Source organism: Nelumbo nucifera, chromosome 6, assembly GCF_055504915.1.
Source record: "Nelumbo nucifera cultivar China Antique chromosome 6, China Antique-T2T, whole genome shotgun sequence".
Lineage (NCBI taxonomy): Eukaryota > Viridiplantae > Streptophyta > Magnoliopsida > Proteales > Nelumbonaceae > Nelumbo > Nelumbo nucifera.
In genome coordinates, this window is record NC_142654.1 from 66264756 (window position 1) to 66287356 (window position 22601).

General features: G+C 37.6%; 1 protein-coding gene across 23 annotated transcripts; it reads right to left on the bottom strand.

The window, feature by feature from the left end:
- Positions 1-2830: 2830 nt before the first annotated feature.
- LOC104606837 (uncharacterized) lies at positions 2831-16062 on the bottom strand. 23 transcript variants are annotated; one of them, XM_088890637.1, is made up of 14 exons: positions 15522-16062; positions 15315-15448; positions 15068-15202; positions 11347-14409; positions 8731-8811; positions 8580-8638; positions 8423-8480; positions 8277-8316; positions 6745-6855; positions 6616-6668; positions 6452-6512; positions 5973-6064; positions 5650-5886; positions 2831-3195 (listed from the first exon to the last, which is right to left on the bottom strand). In XM_088890637.1, exons 5-14 carry the CDS (start codon positions 8773-8775, stop codon positions 3043-3045), a joined length of 909 nt encoding a protein of 302 aa, XP_088746763.1. In that variant the 5' UTR covers positions 8776-8811; positions 11347-14409; positions 15068-15202; positions 15315-15448; positions 15522-16062; the 3' UTR covers positions 2831-3042. The 23 variants fall into 23 exon arrangements, with proteins under 23 accessions (XP_088746763.1, XP_088746762.1, XP_088746758.1 ...); XM_088890636.1 differs by having other exon boundaries at positions 11347-14424; XM_088890632.1 differs by having other exon boundaries at positions 11347-14894.
- Between the last annotated feature and the right edge of the window lie 6539 nt (positions 16063-22601).

The following is a 22601-nucleotide window of genomic DNA, read 5'->3' on the forward strand; positions in this document are numbered from 1 at the left end:
TCTGGTGAGAACTCTTTAACTCCAAGGTACGACACTCAAGATGAACTTAGCCTATTACCCCTAGTTGGATGAACAAACTGAAGCTCTTAATTGTATTATGGAAGCCTACTTGAGATGCTTCACCAGCGAACAACCAAAGACATGGGAGAGATGGCTACCCTTGGCCAAATGGTGGTACAATACCACCTACCACTTCAGCTTGGACCACCCCTTATTAGGTCGTATATGGGTTCCTCCTACTCTCCTGATGTATGTCTCATGCACCACGAAGGCTCATCAAGTCAAAGAGGAACTCAAAGAAACACCTGGGCTAGCATGCAATCAAGGCAAGTTCTTTACCACATTTACTTCCAGATGGAACTGTACATCCCATTCCAAAGGTCAGTTTCAACAAGCAAATCATCAAAATGGGGAATCAAGTTGTAACAAAAGGTACTTATATGGTGGGATGGGACAACTAAACTTGATGCCACGTGGGAAAATTGGGTTGAACTCATCAAGTGCTTCCTAGAGGTCAACCTTGAGGACAAGGTTGTTGCGAAGAGAGGGGGAGCTATCATGTGATCTCCACCCCAGGGACACGTGTCTCCTCCAAAATCCAGGACTTCTTGGTCCACCAAATAGTTAGCAGATGCCAGGCCGTTAGAATATTGGGGTTTTTATTGTTCAGTTGGCCCTAGAAGTCTTAGCTCCACCATACAAGTGGATGAATCCTAACCGTAGATCGATGCCAAATCCACAGGCAGGATACAGTTTATAGGGAGGCTACTAGTAGACTAGGAGGGGTGTAATTTTAGATTTCTGAGGTGGAACGTAGTCCACTTATCCCTAAAATATTAGGAGATCATGGAATGATTGTAATCATTTATCGTTATGATTGCCAATGATTGGCTATAAAAATGTAAAGCTCATATGTAATGAATAGACTATTTTGCCAAATTCCCTAGTTTCCCCTTTTGGTCTTCTTTGGTAGACCCTTTCCTTCGAATTCACATCTCCGCCCCACAAGGGGTTGCCCCACAATGTCCCACAGCACATCCCTACTGTGTATTGAGAACATCTCTCGATGATAGTACCAGAACCGATGATGTCATCATTGAGAGATGTTCCCAATACACGACGGGGATGTTGTGGGACAGACATGTGATCTTCCCTTCTGAGTGGTGTCTCCAACATCATAGCTAGGGAAACCCAACACTCTCAGCCTGTTATGTTAGACGGAGGAGGTCCATGCCAATGAACGGCAACCAAAACACAATTGAATCTCACGTAAGAAGAGGTCTTTGGTGTTGGTTTGCGTTCTATTTTTTATTTCCTTTTCCTTTGCTTTTGCCTTTTGTTATAGTCGCAAGCGCAATGCACAATCCGGAGAAGACCGTACGTATCTGGTAAGAAAAAGGAATTGTAATTTAGATTAAAGCCTTTTCTTTTTTGTTCTACATGAGAACTAAGCTCTTTATGAGCAGTCATTTTTGATCGTCATAGACTTCTTTAGTTGTTGCTTCTACAAATAGGAAAACAAAGAATTAGAGAAAGCAAATCATTTCTTGATTGGACGGAGACAAGTTGTGCACCACTGGTGGTAAGACGACATTGCTTCATTAGGCTAAAGGAAAAACAGATGCAACGCTCACTAACAAATTTGTTGTTATCTGTCTCGATCTATGAATAATGTCCTACAAGAAAACGCAGCCCAGAACCGCATAGTATTCTTTCTGTCCGGCCATAAAAAAGTCCCTCAATGTCTCCATTTCTTGGTTGTCATAGGTTAAAAATATCATTTTGAAAATTTGAAGAAATTGAAGGGTAAAATAGATATTTTATTCTTTCACCCATAGTTAACAGTAGTAGTGTTCAATTGTCAGAAAACCTAAGGATATTTTTTAAGTCATTTTGCAAACAATGAGTGCATAATTACTCAATTTCACAAAACCCAGGGTTAATTAAATATTTTATACAATACTAAGGCCTCCTTCATTTCATTTCATGGATTTTGGTAGGGGGGAAAGTCGATTAATGGAATTTTGATTCCCATTGACCGACTCTCACATGTTCTTTTTCAGGAATTAGGTGAGACCCACAGTAAATGCCTTTCCCCTAGGTATCATTTACCACGGAAAGTGTTACCCTTCATCCACTTGGTAAAGTTTCCAAGTGGAGAGTAAATGCTCAAAATATAATATGTCAAAAATTCCCATTAAAAAAATATAATTCAAAAAGCATAAACTTGGACCCATGGATAAAAATGACAAAACATAGAAAATTAATCACTTAGTTGGGAAAGTGGACGAGGCAAAAGAACATGAGAAATTTGAAAGATCTCATTTACCCAGATAAATTTAACATAAAAGAACATGGATAAATACACTTATCCGGATAAATGGCCTCTATGTAAATGAACAAGGCCTAAATGTAGTATCAATTTGACAACCTTGACCATCTGATACAAACCCATAAAGAAACTTAGATTGAAGGATTTATACCATGTTTATAGCTAGGACAGCAACTTGGGCATGTTTAACTCGATCCAACCAAAGCATTTCCATGGACTGGCCTTAGATTGAAGGATTTATACCATTCCAACCTATAATATTATTCCATTCAAAAATATGTCGTGATACTTTGAACCTTGCTTTAAACTGTCATCTACCAAACATAAACAATCAGAGAACTCAACTCCTGTTTTAAAACGAGTTGGGAAAATGATCTTCAACTGTCTTTTTGTGAGAGGGCAATGACTTGGACGAGAAGCACGAATGAAACCCTACCACTCCAACACGCCTCTTTTGTGTATAAAAAAAAGCAAGGCATTTAATGAACTTTTCTTGAATCAAATGAATGACTTCTAACTTTTATTATTTATGGTTAAGGAATAAAGAATGATATAGCTTAAGGAAGAAGAAATGTCATGGCTTTCTGTAACAAGTCCATTCTACTACTGTGGTAGAAACAAGGCACTACGAAGCTGGTATACAATTTTCCTCAACTATTAAATCTTGAGTTTCTTTCATGAAGCCAAAATCTCTTGTAACCAAGCAAAAACTAATCTGAGTCGATCATACTATTCAAGATCGAGTCAATATTTGGAGTTATGACAGCACGCTTGTTGAGCTCGCCAAGAATGCAGCAGTGTTTCTCTTCAGTATTGATTGCAACAACATCCTGAGCAAAAACACAATTCATGCCCGAAGAAACCTGCAAGCAAAGCAAGAAATTAAGTACGTCCATCACAATAAAACTGAATTACTTTTACTCTTATAACAAAAATTCAGATACTTGCAATATTTTCTAATACTAGTTTGGGAAGACTTGGTCGTTGAACAATGTAGAACACTTTTGGTGGAAGGACAAAATATATTCCTATTGGGTAGCAGAAATGACAAGAAAAATGGCAAGGAGTAAATGGAGCTACAACTTTATCTTCCTATAGGTTAATATCATAAGAATTGCAAAGAATATTATGAAAAAGTTTTCAAAAACATTTTGATTTTTACAACCATATAAAATTCAAAGTATAAGAATTTATGTTCTATTTTTATTAACATAAATATCTAATCACAGCAACAAGAAAGAATGGAATGCAGAAGAAAGTTGGGGTGATCATCAAAAACCAAAAAACTGAACCAAACTGACAAAACCGAATTAAAAATTCCAGTTAACTGAACCGGTGAGTTTATTTTTGAAAAACTGAAGGTACCAGTTCAGTTTCGGTTCACCAATATAAAAAATCAATGATTAACTGAACCAACTGGTATATCAATGTGTGTGTGTGTTGTATATGATTTTCATATATATTTTATATTATCTATATATTTAAAAGGGATAATTTCTTAAACTATCCCTACTGTTTAGTATTGACTAACTCCACCCATACTGTTTTAACTATTATCTTGCACCACCCCTATTATTTCTGACAATTGACTAACTCTACCCTTACCATTAGCATCTGTTAACATTCTGTCAAAATCTGTACACACATGAAGAGTGAAAGAGGGGTTACTAAATCTGCCGCTGCAACTTGCAGTGGCAATGGCAAAACAGTAGAAGTGAAAGAGTAGGGGAGAGAGAGAGAGAGAGAGAGAGATAGTGAGGGTGACAACCCGTAAACCCAGGTAAACCCGTTTAGGGGTGCAAATAGGATCGGATCATCTATTTGGTTGAATTCGGATCACCCCTATTCGATTCGATGTGTTATATATTTATAAATATAAATATATTATATATATGTTATTTATTTATAAATATATTATTTATATTATATTTTTATAAATTTGTTATATTATTTATTTTTTATAAAAAACATGTATATATATGAGGAAAATAATTACAAATATTTGTATTTTTTTGTTTTTTCTTTATTTAAATTGGTATATTTTATTTTTTATTTTAATAGTTTATTAATTTTTAAAGAAAACAAATCGGATCAAATCAAATCTGAATAACCAATAGGATTCAAATTCAGATCGAGCCCTATCAGATCCAATCAGATTGAATCTGACATGCACAGTGTCAGATTGTATTTGAATATACCCTGATTCAAATCTGATCTGTTTGCGTCCCTAAACCCATGGAACAAGGAATTAAGCATCACCCTCTGTTCCTCAATATCCATGCAATCTACAGGTAAAAAAGAACTCCAAGACATAGTCGATCAACCCATTGTAGATACTCCTCAGGCAAATTGCAACCGTAGCTCGCAACCCAAATATCCTAGCACAATGCAATAAAGGATATTCTATCTTGTTGAAGGCAGTTACATCAGTTGAGAAGCAGGGCTGGTTCGTGGTGGAAGATATTCCAACAACACCTTGACCTCTAAACAAGTGGTGCTCAGAGCATGCCTCATGAAAACCCCACATTTGAGTGGTTAATTTGGACGAGATGGACTGCCAGATCCAAATCCGCCATAGTGACGATACAAGAAAAAGGGAAAGAGAAGGAATGAGGGGAGACGAAAAATGGGATCGACGGAAAGAAGGGGAGAGAAAGAAGAAAAGACAAACCGAAACGGGGAGGAGCTATTGCTGAGTTTTAATCTGAGGGAATGAGGGAGAATGAAGGGGAAGAAGAATGAGAGAGAGAGAGAGGGAAAAAGGGACATTTCATTATTTTCGTTATGATTTAACAGCGATGATAATTGTTAGAAACAGTATGGGTGGTTTAAGACAATAGTTAAACAGTAATGGTAGAGTTAGTCAATTAGCTAAACAATAGGGGTAGTTTAAGAAATTTGTCCTATTAAAAATGAATATATATGCACTATATATATAATATAGTATTTTATTATAATTTATATATTTATTTATAATATATATTATAAATATAAAAAAAAAAACTGAAAAACTGATCACTAGTTAACTGATTGGATTCGGTTCAGTTTTGGTTCATGGTTTTCCAGAAACTAGTGATAGTAGTTCGATTTGAAAAAATAAAAATAGCCCCATGGTTCAATGAGCCCTAGAAAAAAAAAGGTATAAAAATATTCGAAGTTTTATTTTACAATGAGAAGCCAGTAATCAAGATTGGAATTATATATCTATATATAGAGCCAATAAAGGCAAACTAAAAACAACTAAACCTATTTGAATCAAATATAAGAAACATGAAAGTGGATCCAAGATTATAACTATCACATTTACTCTTACTCACATCATATAGGGTATCCCCGAGCTTCAGCTTAATGGCACCACTTTCATATACTAGCATTTTACCCATGAATCCAACAGGCAACTCTTCCAATTTGCAGGGCTTTTCTGAAGAAACCCCACCTCTGAATTGTTTCAAACCACTATTGGTTCCATCATTGTTTGTTGTAGCTGACCGCTTAACTAGGGGCAAAGATGACGGTAGCTGAAGGAAGATCATCCTTGCTTCTTTATTCTCTTCCTGTCAATAATTGAACAAGAATTTAAGAGGCTTCTAAATATTTCCTGTAACATTGTATTTGATCTTGCATTTTAATCATTACCAACCATTAAGTCAAGCTCTGTAGCTAACTTTACAGAACTTTCATCATAAGCAATTTCTTCTGAAGCCTCCCCGAATTCCTCGTCATCAAGAAGTACTGAAAGTAATGGAGCTAAATATGAGCAATCTTACAACATGGTTTTTTCCATTTGCTTGAACGCAAAAGAGACAATTTTTTACTAAAAATTGTTAGTTAGATTCCCACACCTTCTATAGCAAAAACTTTGTAATCTATCCCTTTTACATTCAAACAAAAGCAGCCTAGCATTGTGCATCAAGAAAACGCTACATCTTTTGACACTTTTTTTTGCCTACTATAAACAAGTGCTCAAAAGATAGTAGCTATGTGACAAAGTTAATGTAGTTGAGGAAAGTGTCCCCTATTTCTTTCCCCATGGGTGCAGTGAAATATCATGTTAAACTCTAATACCCTAGATTTTCTGTTTTAAAGTAATGTGACTTTTGAGATGTGCCTCAAACTTACCTGGGTCTCCTGAGTATGGCCTTCTCAAAGGAAGGGCAGCGGGATAGTAAGAGTAGTAGTCCTAGAGAGCCATCAAGGGAAACTGTAAGATAGCATATGAGAGAGAGAGAGAGAGAAACGCATTATGAGATTTTGGGAATGGAGCCAGGTTAGTGTTTGCTTACCCAGGGTTCTTTGTATTCTTTCTCCATTCTACGTGCTGATGAATGAACTCCATCTACAAAAATGCATTACAGAGGTTATATTCCTTAGCATCATTGGTTACTCAATTCCACAAAAGGAAGTGTACTAACCATCAGAACCCAAACCTTGATATTTACTACTACTACCAACTTTTGAAGAGCCATATGACATAAAATAATTTGATGAAGGTCCAAAACCAAATGCAACTTGTGCAGGTCCTGCTGAAAGTAATAAAACCAGAAATAAGAACAGGTAATTGATTTATCAATAAAGTAGTACCATTTACCCACTCTAATCCATGCTTTTGCTAGAATTTCCCTTCCTTTAAGAATACATAGCATGGAGTTAAGGAGGCTCAAAACTAGAATTCTATTGGTTAACTAATTGTTTGCTAAGCAAGGAGGTCCCTCTTATGAGTTTAACCTCCCCCATCCATCTGGCCCAACACATAACAAAGCAATGTTCTTATAGGATCTTACACCAAAAACATGCACATGGATGATGGCCATGGACCATGAAATTGTTTAGCCTCCTGTTTTAGTAAGAAAAGTTGTTTTCAAGAATTTCTAACTACTGAACTTTTTTCTTATTGATATCTTCTAAGTGATTAGTTTAGTATCATTTTTTTTGACAACCTAGTTAAGTATCAAATGATAGGATAGAATTTTGTATTAAATGATGATTTCAATTGAGTAGTTGGTTTTGTGTTTAAGAGAAGGATCAAGAAAACTTTGATTCTAAAGTTATGGAATTATACCAATGTTAGACAACTCTTACATGCATACAACTCTTGGTGATGGATCTTAATTTGTCCTTGAAGAGATTGATTTAGCAGAAAGCATGTTAAGTTAGTTGTAATGCCCATTTGAGAAGAAAGGGGGTTTATCAAGAGATACAATGATTTGGATAAGAATAGCCACATCTTTGAGAACATTGTTAAAAATACATAGTAGAGGAATGTCAACAAATCTTCCACTATCAAATCAAAATAAAATGGGTGACATGCCCAAAAGCCTAATTAGTGAATCTAAAAAACTGAAACACAAGGAGAAATGATTCTTACAATATTCTCAATAAGATTATTTAGAGAAATAGGAAGAAGTCAAAAGAACAAGAACTAAGAGGCTTGATGCAGTAATCTTAGATCATCAAATGGAGTAAAATATAATCCACGTTCAACATCAGAATAATCTGAAATCTTTGGATATGTTGCTGAAGTTTTGAACCCACAACCATTTTAAAGAGATCATTACCTCGTAATCATTAAAAATGTAAATTTACCTGGGGGTAAAGGAAGCAAGCAGTATGAATTCTAAAAGACTTTTATTTGTTGGAGATACATAAATTCAGGATAGAAAAGTGAGCATGAAAGCTAGAAAATTGAAATCTATTGGGAAGATGGAATGGAAGAGAAGTACCATTGGGTTAAGCCATAATAAAGCCCATACAGATGTAACAGTGAGTCATACAAGTTAGTGTCACATTGAATAATTCATCAAATCCTATAGTTAACTTTATTACCAACATTAAGTCGAGTAAAGAAAAGAAATAACTAGAAACCAGGATAGAAAGTATTGGAGTTATAAACTTAATGCAGTATTAACAGACATCATCATAAGAAAAACAATAGAAGATAACTTACATTTTCTTTCCATTTTAGGCCTTCCATTAACAGAACTTTCCTAGAAATGCACAATAGCAAATCACACCACAGACTTAAGGAACATAGTATTCATCAAACATAAGGAAATTGATACTTATAATGAAAATAATGAAAAACAAAAGTACATTGACACGCCGCAGTAACTCTCTTGTTTGAAAAGCCTTTACATCCTCAACTTCTTCACTGTAAGTAGGCAAGACCAAAAAAAGGTTATAAGTAGGTAATTGGATTTAATCAATAACGAATGGCATGTGAAGATGCAATATGACAACATAATGTTACATTTTAGGTGCAGCGGGAATGGGTGCTCTACGAGGAGGAGCTTTTGGTGCATATCTGACCTGTGGCACATAAAAAACAACTCATTAGAAAACATGGAGAGAATAAACCATTCCATTTTCAGATAGGATAAAATATGAGGATAAAAACAAACCTTCCTAGGAATAGCATGTTTAGTATCAACAGGTTCTGGTTCCATTAAATCCTCTTTTCTTCCCTTTCTTTTTAGATTTGCCTGTTGCAATATGGTAGTGTAAGGCTAGATATACACATGGTCCAGCATAAAATGATCATTTTATCTTACTATTCTTTGTGATGGCTGCAATGCTGAATGCGAAAAATTCAAATGGTCTGAAAGAGGTTAATGAAAATTTGAAATTTCTTTTATAAGTATGTGAGTGTCGGGAAATGACTCACTTGGGCTGGAGTCGCCACCCATCAATCAAATGAAATAGAGGTGATGGATCCTCCGGGAATGGTGTTAAGAAAATCATTTTTTATTTGTAATGACTTCATGACCCAAGGCACTGGCTGAACAGCCTGAATTAGTCCAGGTAAGACTCGGAGAGTTAGGCACCCCTCTCCCAGGTCTAATAGGTGGGGCTCACAGGACATCTCAAACAATCAAGCACAGATAAGAACAAATCAACATAAAAGAAAATATTCCCTATATTTATTTATTTATTTATTTTTATTTTTATTTTTAGTTTTTATCTTTTTATTATTATCTTCTTTATTTTATCTCCTTTTATTTTTATCAATTATTTATTCATTTTTTGTTATTTTCTTATGGAGCCCCGTTACCTATTGGATTAGTCACTTATTTATTATATTTTTTAATTATTTTTATCAAGCTTATTTTTTAAGTTTTTTTATTGTTTCTTTTTTTTTAAAGGCTTATTCTCCTCCTTTTTACCTATGAGGCAACAAATGTGACCTAACTGTCAAATTAAGCAACTGGACTCAATCCCCAAACCTGTTTTTCCCTACCTGTAAATTTTAATGTTATTCTTTTTTCTCCTTTTATTATTATTTTCATTATTATAATTTATATCTTCCATTTTCGAATCTGATTTACTCCCTATCACCTATCCTTTCTTCCATCCCATTCTACAATTTTTTTTCCATTAATCAACAAGTAACTCAATTATTTATCTCAATCTCAAGAAAGAAAAACCGGCGACCATTCAATCCGATTCTCAGAACTAAAAACCAAACATCATCAGTTAAAGAAGTGAAACACATGTTGCATACATCTAAAACAGAGTACACATCCTGTTAACCCACGGGTTCACGGAAAGCGTGAACCTGCCGATAAAAAATGACCACGTCAGCATATTAAAAATGTTTAACGTTAATGGGCCTTTACCCGTTAGCTAAACGTGTCTGGTTAAACCAGATACAAAAGGACCAAAAAAGCTTAAACTTTTAAGGGTAAATCTCTTAAATTACCCCTACTGTCAACGTGTTAAGTGCTAATAAAAGGAAACAAAATGTCAAATTTATCCTCTATTATTTCTCAAATTTCATCCCCTCTTCTATTCTCTCTCTCCTTCGTCCTCTGCTTATCCTTGATTAGATATTCTTTCAACCCTCCGTTGAGCTCCCGAGCTATTAAAGAGATATTCTTCCTTTGCTTATCCTTGACATCTGAGATTCTTAAACTACCATTGGCGTCATCGTAGACATTCTTTCAACCCTCCGTTGCCACTCGAATTAGGCGTCCATGAAAATCTCTTTCACTTGATTCTGATTTACATTGCATCTGCAACTGGATTTATGAAGATTAATCTATTAATCTTGAAGTCTAATCTATTAATCACCGGAAGAGTTTTCACAGTTTCAGGTGAACTTTCATTAATTTTTTTACTGAAAGCCACAGTTGATTGTCCAAATTAATGCAAAAGTCCAAGCGGGAGTGCGGGACCAGGTCTTTTAATTTTAATTTTTCCCTCTATACAGAACAGTACTCATCATCTCCCCGCTTCTCTGTATCTGTGACAGAAAGGCAAGGAATTAGCAGCAGAAAGAGACACAAACGTAAGACGGCGGATCCGATGCTATGAGCCTCAGACAGCGCCCAGCTGCGGCCGCCGCTCGCGGTGGTGGTCCGGAACCTATCTCCGGCTACGGTTCCACCCTGCCACAAGCCAACGACCATGAAGAACCTTTCAACATCATCCCCGTCCACAACCTCCTTGCTGATCACCCCTCTCTCCGCTACCCCGAAGTCCGCGCCGTCGCTGCCGCACTGCATGCTGTCGGCGACCTCCGTAAACCCCCATACGGTGAGGCGGTAGCCAGATCTGAGATCTGGTTTCTCCTTGCAGATTTGAGATCTCCGACCTTTCTCACCGTCGCACTACCGTCCGGAAATTCCACTACCCCCACCGCCACTCCCATAACCTCCACCACCGCCACCGCCACTCCCATAACCTCCACCACCACTTCCTCCATAATCTCCACCACCGCCACCACTGCCTCAACTCCCCGCCACCATCGCTACCTCCATAGCCCCTGCTAGCAGCACCTGCATAACCACTACCACCGCCAGTTTCATAGTTTCCGCCACTGCCAATGGAGGGATGATGAAAAAGGGAGAGGGATGAAGGTCAAAGTTGGGTTTTAAAAAAAATTCGTATGAATTTCGACAGAATATTAACAAATATTAACAGGGTAGAGCCAGTCAATTATCATAAAATTTAAGGATCCACAGGACAATAATTAAACAGTATATAATAGTAAGGGTAATTTAAGAGATTTATCCTACCTTTAATTAACTTGGATGTTTGATCTTCTTTTCATTTTTTATTCTCCTCCACCAAACCAAGTATCCATCAGCCACTCACTCACACCAGTGTCCATGAACGCAGAAGCCACCGACAGCAGGAAGAAATCCACCATCCCCGCTCTCCCTCCCCTCAATTATCTCGTCCAATGCTCGTCAATTCCTTTTAAAGACTCCATCAGGTGACGTTGCCTGAGTATCTGAGTGGAGAGATAAGTTTCTTTGATACAAGGAATTGAGGAAGCGTTTGAAGATAATTCATACGAAAGAAGTGAGAAGAGTAGTAAGCGGGTGAAATTGACAGACATGATTCTGATGTAATAATTTTTGGTCATGTATCAATTTTTTTGTGATGTGTTAATTTTTTGGCTAAGTACCTCGTCAGTGACGATTGTTCCCAAGTGGAGCTCACTAGTGGCGAGCTACCTAGTGGCGAACTGTTTGGTGGTGAGCTACTTGGTGGCAAACTACCTTATGCCGAGCTGCCTGTGAGGTGCCAGGCAGGTGCCAAACTGACCAGGTGTTGGGCAGGTGCCAAATTGATCAGGTGCCGAGTTGGACGGGTTAGGTGATGAGCTTCCTTGCTCTTTGGAGTCCTGCAAGGAACCAAATGTCAGAGGACCCGAGGTGGCTAACCCGACGAGGTCGCTCCGATGCTTAAGTCAGTACTCTCATAGTAGACTGCGAGCTAAAAATCATAAAGTATGAGAGCTAGAATATGTTTACTTGCTTACTTGCCCTCTCCTTGCCCTTGGGGTTGGTGCCTTTATATAGGCATTGTTTGGTGTGGGTTTCACACACCATATCCGAGATTTCTGCGAGGTCGTCTAAGTGGTTCGAGATTCTCGGAGGTAACTACCATGCACGTTGACCACCCTCTGGATCGTTCGGCACTGGGCCAACTTCCAAAGATCGTGGGAGTGTTAGGATATGCATGCTGAATTTGTCAGTGAGCACGTCTTGTAAGTTGCCAGGTCGCACCTGTGCCAGCTCGTGCCTGTGCTAGGTCACGCTTGTGCCAACTCGTGCATGTGCTAGGTCGCACCTGTGCCAAGCTGCCAGCTAGTGCTTGTGCCAGGTCGCGCCAGGGCCAGGCCGCCAGGCTGCCAAGTGGAACACTATCAACTTGGTTAAGGCAAGTTGTTGCCAAAGTGGTTTCGGGTGTCACCTAGTTGTTTTAAGGTGCCATGTGTCACAATATCATTGGAGAGTCAAATCCGCCCTCATCATTTGCCCCCCACTCCCGAGCCAAAAGTAACTCGACGAAGGGAGTAGATTTCTCCTTTTGGCCCGGAATGAATAATTAGTTGAGCTCATAAGCGTCAATTCAATTCCTTAGGCTCTGTGAGCGACTCGTAGTCCACTCCTTGATTTTGCCCATGCCGAAGAGGCGACTGGGTCTTATATGGTGAGGAGCTCTTTGCTAGTTTGGTATTTTGGCCCTTAGACTCTGGGAGTGACTCGAAGTCCACTCTTCTTGGTATTTGATTTTGCCCAATACCGAAGAGGTGATTGGGTCTTATGTGATATTTTAGCCCTTAGGCTCTGGGAGCGACTCGTAGTCCACGCTCCTTGATTTTGCCCATGTCGAAGAGGCGACTGGGTCTTGTAATGAGGAAGCCTCTTATCGGTTCGTCAATTCGCGCCTGGTCAGGCCGCTAGGTCGATGCCTGCGCCAAGTCGCGCCAGGCTACCAGGCCGCGTCGGACCTTGCGGAGGCCGTCCCGGGTCGCGCGCTAACCACCGGGTGGGCGCCTTAGAGCTATGATTGTGCTGCATCAGCCTTGTAATGCCGGTCACCCACTCCTACAAGAAGTTACTAGGAGCTCGACCTTCGGGGGCAACACTACTAACTTTGGGTTGCCAGCTCACACGGGAGCCTTGAAAGGCTCGACCAGCAAGGGCACCCATGTAGTATGTTGGCTGCCAACTCCCACGAAAGCCACGAAAGCCACGAAGAGCTCATCTTTGTAGAAGGGACCTCACGAAGAGGATTGGTGGGGTTTTATCTGAATTGAAAATAAAGTTGGTAGAGTTGCTTAATCTGTTAGCTCCCTGCATAGTCTTTGAGTTCATAAAAAATGGAAAGTATAAAGCGAGAGCTTTTGTTTCTAAAAAATGAGGACTTAGTTTTTTAGAAAAAGAGGACTTAGCTTTTTAGAGGAGGAGAACTTAGCTTTTTAGAGGAGGAGAACTTAGCTTTTTGTAGTGATTCCCACAGACGGCGCCAAATGATGTAACCGTTCCTGGTCATGTATCAATTTTTTTGTGATGTATCAATTTTTTGGCTAAGTACCTCGTCAGTGACGTCTACTCCCAAGTGGCCTGTGATTCAGAGGCTGAAGTAGAGCTCTCTAGTGGCGAGCTGTCTGGTGGCGAGCTACCTAGTGGCGAACTGCTTGGTGGTGAGCTACATGGTGGCGAACTGCCTTGTGCCGAGTTGCCTAGTGGCGAGTTGCCTGAGAGGTGCTGAGTTGCCTGTGAGGTGACAGGCAGGTGCCGAACTGACCGGGTGCCGAGATGGGCAGGTTAGGTGACGAGCTTCTTTGCTCTTTAGAGTCCTGCATGGAACCAACTATGAGAGGACTCGGGGTGGCTAACCCAGCGAGGTCGCTCCAATGCTTAAGTCAGTACTCTCATAGTAGACTGTGAGCTAAAAATCATAAAATATGAGAACTGGAATATGCTTACTTACTTACTTGCCATCTCCTTGCCCGTGGGGTTGGTGTCTTTATATAGGCATTGTTTGGTGCGGGCTTCACGCACCATATCCGAGATTTTTGGAGGTAACCGCCATGCACGTTGACCACCCTCCGGATCGTTCGACACGTAGGCCAACTTCCAAGGATCGTGGGAGTGTTAGGATATGCATATTGAATTTGTCGGTGAGCACGTCTTGTAAGTTGCCAGGTCGTGCCTGTGCCAGGTCGCGATTGTGCCAGGCTTCCAGTTCGTGCCTATGCCAGGCTGACAGCTCGTGCCTGTGTCAGGCTGCCAGCTCGTGCCTGTGCCAGGTCACACCAGGGCCAGGCTGCCAAGTCACACCTGTGCCAAGTCATGCTTGTGCCAGGCCGCCAGACCGTCAGGTGGAACACCATCAACTTGGATAAGACAAGTTATTATTAAAGTAATTTCGGGTGTCACCTAATTGTTCTAAGGTGCCATGTGTCACAATATAATTGGAGGGCAAAATCCGCCCTCATCAGATTCCACCAAAATTTAAGAGATAATCGAGTTGTTATAGGCTGCATTCTAGAAATTGGTTTGAAAATCAAAATTCAGGGTTTTAATTTATCGTCCTATTTCTAATTTGTCTACATTGGAGACATCATGAACATTAAAATTTCCTGAACCAAATCTCTTTGTAATCAAAACCTTCAAATTGTTTTGGGGAAAGATCTGGCTCTTTGATCCAGGTCTTGCGTTTAATAGGTGCATATTGGCTCGATGTGACTTCTGGATGAACCAACGTGCACCTTCCTATGTCCGGTCGGAGATTCCAATGCCCTCTCGAGAATTTAACAATTACTCTGCAAACGATGCAGCATGTTAGCCGATACATGTCTATTAGAATTGACGGATTTTTGGATTTGTTTGTTGTTTGCAGGAGTTGCAGGATAGAGTAAGAAAGGCAAAGGATTCGAATGAAGAGATGATTAAAGTATGCAAAGCAAAGGATTTCCACTACGATCGTTGAACGCACCAAAAACTACGATGATGACCGCCGACTGATTTCTTTCGCCGCCGGCGGCTTCCGCGTTCATGGACGCCGATGTGCAGTGAAAGGTGGGTGCATCTGATTCTGGGCTAGGGTTCGGTGGATTAACATTCATTGAAACTGAAAAAAAAAATGATTCTTAACATTGTTAAAACCAGAACAAGGTAAATCTGTTCTCAAAATGGTTAAATCGATGCAGTCTTGTCTTTCTAGAAAAGGAGATAGGATATACCATGAAAAAATAACTTAATACAGCATGAGAAATGAATGGTTACTGGGCTGAATCGGGGCTGAGAGTTTACCGGAGCTGGTTTGGGGAAACCTCCTTACCAGCTCTATCGGCGGTCTCCCTCCTTCAAGTTCCAACTATGGTAAGACAAAAAAATAATAAGATAAAATAGCTAAAAGAGAGAACAAGAGTATGAGCACAAATGCTTACCTGTAGATGTTTGGGCCTGAAATCGTTCAGCGAACAGGGGGGTTCAATCTGTTTCGGCTTCGGATTGTTCGCCCCCGCACAATGATGAACTTCGTGGATGGCTGTATGCAAACTAATGGAAGTGAAAGGACGGGAATCGCCGGTCACCGGGTTATTCTCGACTGATGACGAAATCGCCGATCGCCCCTGCTGTAGCTTCTTCTGTTCGAACGGCGAGTTTATAGGACGCAGGGGATTCGGCCAATGACCCAAACGTTAAAAATCCCAACGAAATAGTGGGTAAAAGAAATTGGGAAGGATAGTAGGACTGAAAACGACTGAGAAATCGCCAGATTCGAGTGAGGATAAGGGGAAGCTCCGCCGTTGCAAATCTTTTATGTGATTGAGAACAGAGTGAAGGCGGTCTGAGAATGACACGAAGAAGGGGGAAGAGAGAAGGAAGAAGAAGAGAGAGAAGAAGGAGAAGAAGAAGAGAGAGAGGGAGAGACCAGAGGCGAAGGGGTTGCCGCCGCCGTTCCGGATTCGAATAAGATAACAGTGTTTGTTCGGGCGATTGTATATATATTAAAACAAGGAGTTTAGAAATTTTTTCGTTATTTTTGAATCGTAATAATTAAAATAATATCTTTTGTTAAAATTTCTACTAAATATCTTTTTCACTGTCTCACTTTCTCTAAAATTATCTCTAATTTTTATTTATCTTTTAAATTGTCTCTAATTTAGTAAAGAATTTTTCTCCTAAATTATATCTAATTCCTATTTATCCTCTTTCTACTTTTTAATCTATATCTATTTAAAGATAGTTTTGATTAAAAATTTTAAAAATTATTTAAATATTCTAACAAAATTATATAATAACTCTAAAATATTTATTAAAAACACAATAAATAATTTTATTTTACAAAATATATCACAAAATTATGTACTAACAATTTAAATTATGTTTTTTTCCAGATTATCAATTTAAATGTTTTTCAAATGTTTAATAATATATAATAACTTTAAATAAATAAAATTCAAATAACAAAAAACTTAAATATTTTATAAATTATTTAAATATTTAAATAACTAAATATTTATGATAACTAGATTTTAAATAATTAAAATAATGAAATTATGTAATAAATTTTAAAAAAAATCTTCAAAGTAGAAAAATAGTTATAACATAATATTGGAATTAATAATAATTTAGTATATTACAAATTTAATAACAAATTATATAATAATAGTATAAATTATGATTTTATGGATAATTAAATTCAATAAAAAATTAATATTTTAAATTTTAAATATTTTACATATTATTTAATTATTGAAATAGTTAAATAACTAAATATTTATCATAACTAGTTTTTAAATAGTTAAAATAACGAAATTATGTAATAAATTTAAATAGTTTCTTCAAAGTAGAAAAATAATTATAAGATAATATTCGAATTAATAATAATTTAATATATTACAAAATTAATAATGAAATTATGTAATAATAGTATAAATTATGATTTTATGGATAATTAAATTCAATAAATAATTAATATTTTAAAATTTAAATATTTTACATGTTATATAAGTATTTAAATAACTAAGTATTTTAAATAACAAAATATTTAACATAACTAGATTTTAAATAGTTAAAATAAAGAAATTATGTAATAAATTTAATAAAATTCTAAAAAGTAGAAAAATAATTATAACATAACTGGTGGGATCGCTAAGAGCCGTAGAGACCCCTTCAACCCAACTCAGAGACACCCATTTCTAGATTTAGAGAAAATAAAGAGATTGGATGTAGTAGAATACATATAGGGATGTAGTAGAGCCCAATGTATAATTGGACGGTAGAAGGTTGGACCTTCTAAATAGGGGTGGCAATTTTACCCACAAGATTGGGTCCCCAATCTGACCCGTTCAAAACAGGGCGGATTTTCCTCGGTCACAAATGCATACGGGTTGGGTTCAGGGAATTTTCTTTTGCCCCAAATCAGGGATAGGGTGGTGTACCTGTTCATGGGTCGGGTAGCCCGAGGGCCCAACTCGGCCTGGCCCGCACCCCAGTCGGGCTTGGTCATGTAATTAGTCCCGCAGGCCTGACCTCGGGCCTAACACAGTAAGCCCAACTGTGTTTTGGGTCGGGCTCAGGATTTGTCAAAAAAGCCCAGCCCGATTCAACATTATATATTTTATAAAATATATAATATGTATTTTATATATTATATAAAATATATAAATAATATAATATTTATTAAAATATATATTTATAATTTAATATATACATTTTTTATTCTTTTCTTTATAATTTCTCTCACTCACTCTCTCTCTCTCTATTTAGCGGCTTCAGCAATAGTAACAGTATGGGCTAAATTTCGGGCTCGGGCCTAGGCTCAGACTTCGGTCTTTTTATAGGTCCGGGCTTGGGCCCAAATTGTAGGCCCGATGGTTGGGCCGGGCTCGGGCTCGGGCTCGGGACTTAGAAAAATCTGTTAATACAGTGTGAAAGTCCGACCCGATCCCGGCCCGGCCCGACCCGACCCATGAACAGGTCTACGGGGCGGGGATGGGGTCTTCCTATAAATCCCCGAACCTGACCCGACCCCGGTTGTTATTTACAAATTTACTCTTATATATATACGTGTGTTTTTTAAAACGTATTAGCCCTAATAGGAGTTATTTCGTTCGGTGTTTAGTGTTTACTGTTTTTCGTCTTCCTTCAACTGTTCAACAGTTCACCCTTCACAGAATCGCAGTTAGCTATAGTCTAAGAAACTCAGAGTCCTTTAAGTCTTCAACCTTCGCAAACCGCCGACCGTCCGGCGCTGCCGCCACCGTAGCACAGAGGAAGCGTCGGCTGCCGACCACCGTAGCACAGAGGTGCATCTAAATCTGCACTCTACAATCCTTCAGTCCAGTCTTCGACTCTTCATCTTCGAGACTTCTTACCTTCTCAGTCTGCATCTGCAATCTTCCTTCGATCTTTCTTGCTCTTCATTTGTCTGTCGACCGCCGGGCACCGCCGCCGAAGTAGTAGCAGACTTCCCATTCTTCCTTCATTCTTTTGTGTTTCTCGGTAGTCGGTACTCTCATTGTCCATTCGTTTCTACATTACAGATTTACAGTTTGTTTTTTTCTTATCACACAGCCGAAAATGAGCTCAAGGAAAAAATCACACGTCTTCCTTTCTCTCACTGACTGACTCCCTCATTCCTCTTCAACTTTTCACATCCCTGAAGCATGTAAACTATGTAATAAGATACGGTAAAACTAAAACAATGCATGCAGAGCTCCTTCTACAAAAACTAAACTTCAACTGTTCAGGCAGTAACCATGGGAATAGTCGTTCCCTTGTCTCCTCTATGGGCTGCAGAGTGCGGAGTGCCCCCTGCTAAAATGGTAGCATGTGCTTGATCTACAATCTGTAGAATTTTCATAGATAATGAGTTAAGAAAGCAAATATTTTACAGCAACAAGCATGTGGTAAATGCAGCAATCTGCAGACAGAACCTCAGAGAAAATCTTCTCTCCAGCAAGAAGAACATATTTCAAATATCCTTCTTGTTGTCCAGGGTAACTGGATTTTTCCTTGAGCTACAATATGGTTAAAAGTAACAATATGTCTTAAGCTACTCTCTGAAATCCCAACTGCTAGATCTATAGATTCCCATTATAGGCTGTGAATGAAACCAATTCAATTACTCTCTAAAAAGTTGAATGGCATGTGATTGCCAATTCTATCTGCTGATGTACAGGGTAATCTGCTGCATTAAAAGACAGGATAATCAATACCTTGAATTTTTTTGTTTCTTAGTTCATTTGCTGGTATATAGAGCAATTTTTGCTTCTGATGTACAGGGTAATCTGCTGCATTTAAAAACAAGATAATCAATAAAGCTTTCCTTTCCATTAAAAAAATCTGCTGCCCGGGCCATTCAAGTTTTAATTTGGTTCCCCTATAGAAAATATATAAATGTTGAGAATCCCTAGAGTTTAAAGAAACTTAAAAAGATGCTATTAGAGTCTTAGTTCTTAATAGATTTTAATCTATCCAAGTTGATGATCAATTTAAGGGAGACGACTAAAGAAATATAATTTCAACATTATGCTTGGTCATGCAAGAAATAAAATTTCTACACATTGCTTATTTCCATTCACAAAGAAGGAGAGTGACACTTCATCTATCCATCTGTTTCCAGACATGAGTGATGAAAATAGGAATGGATCACATTTTTCCTTATACTAACCCTTTTTAGGGTTTAGGGTTGGGTTAGGCCGTTAGGGTTAGGTTTATTTGTCTAACATTTTTTAACTACTTATAAAATATATTTTTTTCTTTAAGGTTAGTCTTGAATTTTGATGTCTTGAATCAAGTACCACAACTTTAGAGGCACCATCTAAAAGAGAGTCATTTCTATTGTATGGGAACATTTTAAAAAAGTAACTATTGATGGACAAGTCAATACAGTTTGTAATTACTTTAATAAGAAGCTTGGTGGGGAATTAAAAACTGGAACTAAACATTTGCACGAGCATTTGCATAGGTGCCCAAAGCGTAATTAACAGGATATAAGGCAACAATTTTTTGGGGCAAGTCAAAATAAGAATGATGAAAAGTTTAAAGTCACATATAACACATTTGATCTAGAAAACTCAATGGGAGATACTTGCTAATATGATCATTCTACATGAGTATCTTCTCTCTATGGTCAATCACATTGGACTTAGGATGTACTCATATAGTCTACAACCTACATTTATAGTGGTTTCGAGAAATACAATTAAAAAAGATATTCTGAAGATTTTTGAGCAAAAAATGAAAAAGACAATTAAGTTGTTGGAGAAGAATGAGAGCATAATAGCCATCACAACTGACACGTGGACTGCTAATAATTAGAAGAAAGGGTTTATAGCCGTTATAGCACATTTCATTGATGTTGATTGGGTTTTACAAAGTCGAATTATAAGGTATGCATTTTTAATATAATAATTCATTAATAGTATAGTATTTAGTATTCTTGAGTAAGTTTTGCCATTTTTTATATTTACTTTTGTTGTTTAGCTTTTTTTTTCTATTTTATCTATTGTTATAGGTTTGTTTATATGCCTTGCCCACACACAAAAGATGTTCTTGTAGATATGTTAGTGGAATGTTTTTTAGATTGGAATATTGATAGAAAGTTATCTACAATTATCGTTGATAATTGCACTACAAATGATGTCATTTTCAATGATATTGTAGATAAGCTTTCTATGAATTCACTTATGTTGGATGGAAGATTCTTGCATATGCGTTGTTATGCACATATACTTAATTTGATTATACAAGATGGATTAGTTGTGATTGGAGATGCCATTGAAAAAATTCGTGACAATATTGTGTATTGGAAAGCAACCTCCAAAAGAGAACAAAAGTTTGTGGAAACATCCCAACTGTTGCAAATTCAAAGTAGTAAGAAGTTGTCTCTTGATTGTAAAACCATATGGAATTCAACATATGAGATGCTTCATACTGCTTTGATTTATAAGGATGTTTTATCTCGCTTAAGGCAACGTGAATCACAATATAAATATTTGCCAAGTGAAGAAGAATGAGAGTTGACAAGGGAAATTTGTGGGAGGTTTAAGTTGTTTTATAATGTGACTAAGTTATTCTCAAGAACTAAGTATCCCACAACAAATTTATATTTTCCCAAAGTTTGTGAGATCAGAATAACATTATCTCAGTGGCTTAGATGTTCATGTAAGGTTACAAGGAAGATAGCATTGAAAATGTTAGAGAAATTTAACAAGTATTGGTGTATAATTAATGGCATTTTGAGTATGCCAGCAATATTGGATCCAAGATATAAGATGAATTAAATGGAAATTAAATGAATACTAACATTAGTTAACTAACTAATTAATTTTGTAAACTACTATTATTAATTGAGTTTAACCTGCAATAGTATGGGTAATGCCAATACATGGAGCCCATATTGTATGTTATACCCATAAATAGTTCAAATTGTCTCTTTATCCTAAGATGTCTATCTCTAAATGACACATGTAAATGAATAGAAAGTAATTAAGATTTAGGAGAGGTTTTAGAGAGAGGGAGAGAGAGAGAGAGATTTTAGGAAGATTTTTAGGTAATTAGGAAGTGGGAACTAATAGGATCAAGGAGAGCCTTACTGATGTGGCTTAATGAGAGGGTATTGAAGGGGTAATGGATAAAAGAGAGATAGAGAACTAAGGAGAATGCAAGAAGGGGGTTTGGAGAAAGGAGAAAGGAGAGGCCAACCATGGGCTAGTACTTCAGGCCCATCCATATTTCAAGTAGGTATTTGGTATCATAAGTGTTTATTTTTATAAGCATTCCACTTCAGCACCATGTAGGTGTGGTATTTTAATCATATACTTTTTTTTTTTGTTTGACAAAAGCATTTATAAAATACATGCTTACTTTAAACATTTTGGGTTCTGTGAAAAGTTATCATTACAAAGAAAATTACCAAAAGTTTCTTGTAATGGTATTAATGTTTTTTACTTTTCAGTTTTTGTGGTAAGGTATAACTAAGTTGGCTCATGTTAGCAAGGTGCTAACCGGTTAGTTGGTAAGGTCTCTTGTTGGTTGTAGCAGAGACTTGGGATCAAATCCCACTTGTAGGGGGGGGGGGGGCATATGGGTTTGGAAATGGGCTAGCCCAAATTGCACCCCTCCTATGAATAAAAAGTGTATACAAAACCCAAATATACATATACATTGCCTAACAAAATGACCATGATACCAAACATGTCTCTGCTATGCTTATTCCATCACCCTTAGTTATAGAGGCCATAAAAACCCTTTTTGGGCTTAGATGGAGTGAAACAAACTGCAAACAAGAAAATAAAATCTTGTCTCAATCTATTTCACCAAATAGCTGGATCACTAATTTTGAGGACATCTTTCTCGCCCATCCCATTAGGTTAGCTTCACCTTGTGATTAGAACATTAAACCAATATTTTATCCCATCTCCTGTAAGTTGTCTTGATGCCTTTTTAATTTCACGTTTTTTTTTCCTTTTTGAAGACAATATTGTTTCACTTCTGAAAAAGTGAAATTCTAA